Genomic DNA, 7,586 nt, shown 5'->3' on the forward strand with positions numbered 1-7,586 from the left:
GGTTTTTCTTCTTAATCAATTTTTGTGGAAGTGGCGCACTTTTTAAATAATGAATCGACTTTTTGCCCTAAAAATGAGCATTAAATGTTTATAAAAAAAAAAGTTTACATTCAATCAAAAAACGGCTACGTACTTCCAAAGAGAATATTGTTGTGAAGCTACTGTACAAATTTCAATTCGATCCATGCAATAGTCACTGAGAAATCCGTCCTCCCAGTTTGAAAAATGTAGTTTCGAGAAAAACGCGTTTAAAGTTTTATAAACACTTTAATCGCGCTCTGAGGCGCTGCAGCAAAATCGATAATTGAACTTTTTAACATTTCTTTTTCACTATAAATCAAATGACGTATTATTTTTATGACCCTAAAGTATCGTTTAAGGAAAAAAAAATCGGTTTTTTTGAAAATCCTAGAGTGGTTTCACCCCTTTTAATAAACACTCTAAAAACAAAATTAACCCTTTGACCGCGGGACGATTTTGGTGGAAGTCCTACGGAGTATACTACTGCCAGGGTCTCGCTCGTAGTTTAAAGCGCCCCGCCCAAATTTAAATTCGTCAAATCAATTTTTCGTTTTGTTACTAGATTTCGACATATACAGGGTGTCTGCGTACAAGTTCGGACATACGCAGGATGCCAATTCTACAACAATTTTCAACAAAAAATTACTCTTAGGCACTTTCTTTGTGTCGCCTTATTCTCGAGTATTTTCACTTTTAATATTTTTTCTGTGTTTCCGACTTGACACTCTTTTTAAACGGCCATAACTCCACCAAATTTCAGTGCAAACTTAAAAATATGTATACCATTTGAAAAAGCGTTAAATTTCCCACCTCTCTGATGCAAAACCAAAATTGGTTATGCAGATTTTTAGGTCAAACTTTACATTGTGACAATTTCAAAAAATTTGACTTTTCTCTATCCGTTTTTCGGTTTCAAATACATAGTTGTTTGGCGGGCACTCTCCGAGAAAAACTTCCTCGAAGTTTGAAGAATAATATTGTCAACAAAAATTATACGATGATATTTTAGGGAGAAAATGACGTGGAATGCAGAAAAGCGTGCGTTTTTAGTTGAAAATCGACATTTTTCAACAAAAATCGACTTGCCACTTTAAAATTAGCTTGACATCGGGTTTGATGTATTTTTTTGTGACACTCCCGAGGCTTCCCAATTAGGAAAAAAACTGGTTTCTCGACACCTCAAGTCTGATTGCAAGGTGAATAATAATTGTTTTTGAACATGTGTCCATAGAATTTTCATATTTAGAGATTATTTAATAAAAATGTACCTCGATGTACAGGAGAACCGATAAAAGAGTCTAAATTTGAAAAAATAATGTATTGGAACAAGAGAAAGGAAACCGTAATGTCCGCTAAATTCCAATAATAATACTTCATTCGTTAAATTAAAAGTTAATGTAAAAAAAGTTCAGAATAGATACAGATTTTTATTTATTTAAGTTTTAAGTATTGAAGTAGATTTTGATTAAATAGTCTCTAAAAATGAAAATACAGTTTATAACAATAAATATAGCAATAAATAACAATAAAAAGTCTTGACATTCGTCGAATACATCAAACTTAAATTCAAATTTACATCATTCGGAATGTTCAAAATTCTTCAAAGTTTTCAATAATATACAGTTCCACTATAGTGTCCTGAATAATATAATGTTATATTCTAACTGAACTCGTGCTATGCAAGACAAGTGAAAAAAATGAAAACTGTTTAACAATTTGATTTGCAGAGGCGTTCGGTGTAATTAAAAAATACATCTTACGAAGAAAACAAGAGATGAATTACGTACGTATCGTTCGTAACCATAAGTGGCATATTCGAGAGAGCTCTCATTTCTGTAGACCTTGCTATGGATACGGAGAAAACTGACTTGTAATCTGCATCTTCAAAAACTGGGAATAGGTACCGAGCATCGGAGCGTTTCAGTTTCGTCCCCAGCAGCCACCTGGTGTAAGAAGATAAAAACTATCGTCAAAGATAAAAAGAAAATAAAAATAAATAACTTTTACAATAAATAAAATTGTACAATGTACAGGGTGTAAAAGAATTAATGGTCACCACTTTCAGGGGTTATTGTACACATCTGGATCGGTAGACATTCGCAAAAGAAACCGTCCGCAAAATCCATTATGACCTTGAAATTTAAGGTCACAGCTTTTTTTAATTTTAAAAAATTCTACTCGACGTAGATAGATAAAAATATCTACTCGTGGAGAATAATAAGCCCTGTACAATAACCCCTGAAAGTGGTGACCATTAATTTTTTTACACCCTGTACAACCCAAGTATGTACATAGTTCTTACTTTTCTTCGCCAGACCCGCTATAATTTGCAACAAAAAATGCATTATCGTCGATCCCCGCTTCATAAGCAATTTCCAACGAATAAATTCCTTCCTGAATCGGACTCCCCAGGTAAAGTGTGTGAATTTCGTTATTCTCGTCCGTTTCGTATCGTGTAACCTCTATTTCCGACAAATTAATCTCTAAAAATACAGAAAACGATATTAACGTAAATTTGTCAACAAGCGAAACATTTGAACTACTTATATGCCATATTTTACCAGTTTTATTGAACGAGCTATGCTTCGCAGAGGATCCTTTCGAAGCTTCAACGAAAGATACGTTTTCCAATGGATATTCAGCATCTTGTTTGTACAAAAATGTCTCATTTTCCGTCGGGGTAAACGTAACGTCGCGTTCTACGGAGAAATTACGAATGTATGGGATTACATTGAACTTAAACGAACAACTGTGTATAAATCATATTTTCACAGTCTATATGTTTTTTGTGAGGTACCATGAGATCTTTAACGAAAAAAAGTTTCAATTTTATTATTGCCAAATATATTTTTTCGAGAAACGAATATTTTTTCGAGTATTACATTTCAAACAATTTTTCTTTTTTTTCTTAGGAACTTTTTTCTCATAAGTAATAGAAGTTGCTCCTATATGTTATTTAACGAAATATGCTCCATTTTGACCGAGGAAGTGAAAAATAATTTTTACTAAAATCAACGGCAATCCCTTAGCGAATTCTTAAAGAGGTCTTTCTTTCATTTTTAAAAAATTGGTTTTTCACTTTAGAGAAATACTGTCTATATGTTTTTTTAAGGTTCCATGGGACCTTTAACATTATTAAGAAAGCTATAAATTATTGAAAATAAGTCAATTTTTTGTACATATTTTCCGTCTAAAAGATATTTTTTTTAAATTCTTCACCTAAAGACACGACATTTTCTGTTTTGACAATTAAAATCCGTTTGCTCAATCAAAAGTTATGATTTTTGCAAATCTTAATAAAGAATTCTGGGCGAAATATCGATCAGAAAACTAACGTCCACAAAATTACAAACATAATTTTTATACATTTTCCGTCAGCGTAAATATATACATAACGTCGCGTTCTACGGAGAAATTGCGAATGTATGACATTACATTACATTTAAACGAGGAAATTATATGTAATATAATTATATGTAATATAAAATGTTGTATAAATCATATTTTGGAAGTCAATTGCTTATTACATTTACACGCGTTATTTTAAACGCTGGTATTTAGAAATAGTAAACAATTTAACGCAATCATCTACATATAGCTGACAAGGACATTTATTAAGAAATAAATAAATTAATTCTGAGAGCGAGGTATCGAAAAAGATTAATTTGGATAGGATTGGTAAATGCTAAAGAGCTCGCAAAAATAAGTACTGCTATAAATGTTAGACTATGTCATTTCTAATTCTATAGAAACAAAATTTTAGCCTTGTAAGAATTTTCACGATTATTAGTCTGGCAGTCAACGTGTTAACTATTTGCTGTCCATATTTTCTGATTTCGGTACAGTATGTCATCGCGGAGTGCTAAAATATTTGAACAATCTATTAGGATTTTAATCGAGTCTATGTAAGTTGAAAAAAAAAGTCATAATTATTATTTTACTTGTATCATTCATAGATTGTCATTTATATTTGAAACGTTCTCGTATTTCGAAACGTGTTGCTACTCAAATGGAAGGAATTACCAAGCGTTGTATCGTCGTGGTGTCTTTGGTAATTAGTTTCACCGTCGGCTCTCCTTCGTTGTCTCCTTCGTAATCGAGTCTTATCCTCTTCCGGATTTAACAACGACAGTTTATAGTTCGACACTGTAATGTTCTTCGCGTTTAAAGACAGTATGGTTAAACCTGTCGTGTCGTTTACGTAAAACTCGATAGCTACGTGACCATTTAGCCTCGATGGACCATTTATATTAATTATTGGCGTTAACTCGAGCTGGTATTTCAAGGGATAGACAAAGGGCGAAATTAGAATTTCGTCGATGGTGTCGATTTCATCCTCGATATCATCGCTGAGTAAATCGATGGTGTCGTACGACTACAAAATAGACGAATAGATAAGTGTAAACAATTTATTGCGAATAATTATTAAGATATTTAACCCATTCGCTGCCAACTACGAGACGTCTCGTAAATCAAATTGATTGCAATTGCTCGAGGGATAAGTTTATATCATTTTGTGGCACGAATTATTGGAAAAAGAAGATCGTAAACTTTCTTTTTAAAACAATAAATTCAATATCACTGTCTATTATTAAAATAATAACTAGACTGCGGATCTTTATGCATTTATAATATGTATGTCGAAATATGAAAAATATATGCAAAATATATGCAAGTTGTATGCCAGGTATATGCTAAATATAAGTATAGGGAATGTATGTATGGATCTATAAAATAATTATATAACAACTACTTATTATTTCTACACAATTATTTAATAACTATTTTTTATTGTTTTATTTATTATCATTTAAATTACAATATACAACAATAGTTTTTTTAATATTTTCGATTGCAAATTGTTACCTCTTATCTATTAAAATTAATGTATACGCCAAAAAAAGAGCGTTCCACACCACATGATGTTATAGGGGCATATTTAAATTTACTTCAATGATGTGCCAGAACCACTTGTGGTTCTTGCTTATTTTGAGTAATATATTAAAGTGTACGTTCCATTTTAATACTGATTCCATTTTATCTATAACTTTTTCTCCATAATCACCGGGTATAATTTTTAAATTTTCTGTAACTGTAGTTACCAAATCTATAGATTTTGTTAGAGGTAATCCTATTGTTTCCAATTTCGTAATAGCTACTGATTAACTTGGAAAATGGAGATTGACTCCGTCTGTTTACACATCATATCACCGACTTTCTTTTGTCTCTCACTGTATGTCGATACAGTACTTACCAAATCGAAATTAGAACACGTTGTCGATCGTAGCTGATCAATCTTTTAGGCACATCTATCTTATTTATTCTGGCGGACCAGTAAATATTCGGATATGCATTTATGCAAAAAATATGCACAATATGCAACATATGCTATATGCAAAATATGCAAAATAAAAAATATATTTTTGGAATCATCCAATCATGACATAAATTTCTGCCCAGGTCCCATTCGTCTATCTATTTTCTATAAAAATATACATTTGCATAAAGATCCGCAGTCTAGTAATAACCTAGATTACACATTTCTATTAACACTTTGACTGCCGCGCCTATTTTACGTGGTTTGCCCATGACGCCATGAATTGTCGCCATGTTGTCGCCGGTCACCGGTGGCCCCCACGGCAATCAACGTGTTAAATCTTGGCGCCCAAGGCAAAAACCTTCAAATTTGCCTAACAGTGAATGGGTTAATCGATCGATGAAATGCATATATTCGTCAAGGAGTACCATGAATAAAAGAGTTAACTTGTTCGCATTTCAATTTTCATGGTAACCGTTATGTTCATTCATTAAATAATACACAGGATAAATTTAACGACACTTTTTTGGAAGAATTTTGAAGCATTCGTTAGTCATAGAAGAAAAAAAATGTTCTTTCTCTTCAGATATTCCTCGGCGAGATATGAGCCGTTGATTGCACAAATCGATTAACTCCATGAAACAAAAAGTTGAGAAATGCAATGAAATAGGATCTGAAATAAATTGTTTGTTATTGAATAGCCAAAAAAGTTTCGCCGTCTAGGGCGACATATGTAATTTAAAAGTGATTTTTTGAACGTACAATATCAATTTTACTTATTCCAGAACACAACTAATTATTAATTAAAATAATAATACATTGACTCACGAATGTTCATAGATGTTTCTTTTCGAAGTAGAGTTTTTGGTTTTTATTATAAAAATGGACTGGACTTGATTCTATAAAAAAATATCTCGACCGCAAAGGGTTAATCTTTATTATTCAGGAAAGTTATTATAAATATAAAAAGGTATGTCTTTAAAAAAGGGGGGGGGGAAGAAGTAAAGTAGGGGAAAAATGGAACTACAAGGGGCAACAATTGGGAATAGTTAAGGAATATAAATACTTGTGGGTATGGTTCTCATCAGGGAATACAATGGAGAAACATATCCAAATGATAAGCGGGAAAGTAAAGAGAGTGATAAATGATAAATGGAGCATATACAAAATTAGCTAGACTTAGAAAACTAGCTAGACTGGTATAAGATAGAGAATTCGCGCTTCTGCAGAGGATATGAGGAGAGAAAAACAAGGAAAGGTTAAGGAAACATGGGCAAGAGTGAGATGCGGAAGCATAGGAAAAGTAGAAGGTAAAGGATACAGGAACACGAAACGCTCTTTATGTAGAGAAAAAGAGGAAACGATAGCGCACATGTGTGAATGTGTAGAAAGCTTGAGAAGAATTGAGAGAGAACGAATGAAGAGGTTGGAAGAATGGACGAAGAAAGACACTGGATTAAGGTTAGAAGAGAGGATTAACAAGTGTCTGAAGAGGAAGCCGGTAGTAGAAAGAATTGTGCGCATACATAGACGATTTTGAAAAAATAGTAAGAAAGAAGAAAGAGAAAGACAATAAGATTGAGGCAGATGGAAAAGGAGAGATGAAGAAATAGACTCACCGTACCCTAAGATAACCTAAGATTCTAGATTATAAGATTACTAGATAAGGAAAAGAGGATATAATGTAAGGAAAGGGGACAAATGTAAAAACCCATAAAGGTATACATGGCAACAAAATAAAAACTAACTAACTATAAAAAGGTATGACTGTACCAAGTGCTTCGACACTTAAATTTAAGATTTTTCAGAAAGTGGAGTTAAAGGGTAAAACCACTCTAGGATGTTCAAAAAATCAATTGTTTTCTTGCTTAAACGATACTTTAGGGTCATAAAAATAATACGTCATTTGATTTATAGTGAAAAAGAAATGTTAAAAGGTTCAATTATCGATTTTGCGCAGCGCCTCAGAGCGCGATTAAAGTGTTTACAAAACTTTAAACGCGTTTTTCTCGAAACCACTTTGTTCAAACTGGGAGGACGGATTTCTCAGTGACTATTGCATGGATCGAATTGAAATTTTTACAGTAGCTTCACAACAATATTCTCTTTGGAAGTACGTAGCCGTATTTTGATTGAATGTAAACATTTTTTTTTTATAAACAATTTAATGCTCACTTTTAGGGCAAAAAGTCGATTCATTGTTTAAAAAGTGCGCCACTTCCACAAAAATTGATTAAGAAGAAAAACC

At 32.5% G+C, this 7,586-nt stretch overlaps 1 protein-coding gene across 1 annotated transcript; it reads right to left on the reverse strand.

Annotated features, from left to right (window-relative positions):
- Positions 1-452: 452 nt before the first annotated feature.
- On the reverse strand, positions 453-5,631 carry LOC128896599 (uncharacterized). Its single transcript, XM_054159966.1, has 6 exons — positions 5,550-5,631; positions 5,034-5,152; positions 4,045-4,396; positions 2,583-2,720; positions 2,324-2,504; positions 453-1,964 (listed from the first exon to the last, which is right to left on the reverse strand). Exons 1-6 carry the CDS (start codon positions 5,629-5,631, stop codon positions 1,778-1,780), a joined length of 1,059 nt encoding a protein of 352 aa, XP_054015941.1. The 3' UTR covers positions 453-1,777.
- Positions 5,632-7,586: the final 1,955 nt, after the last annotated feature.

This window comes from Hylaeus anthracinus, unplaced genomic scaffold (genome assembly GCF_026225885.1).
Source record: "Hylaeus anthracinus isolate JK02 unplaced genomic scaffold, UHH_iyHylAnth1.0_haploid 11688, whole genome shotgun sequence".
Classification (NCBI taxonomy): domain Eukaryota; kingdom Metazoa; phylum Arthropoda; class Insecta; order Hymenoptera; family Colletidae; genus Hylaeus; species Hylaeus anthracinus.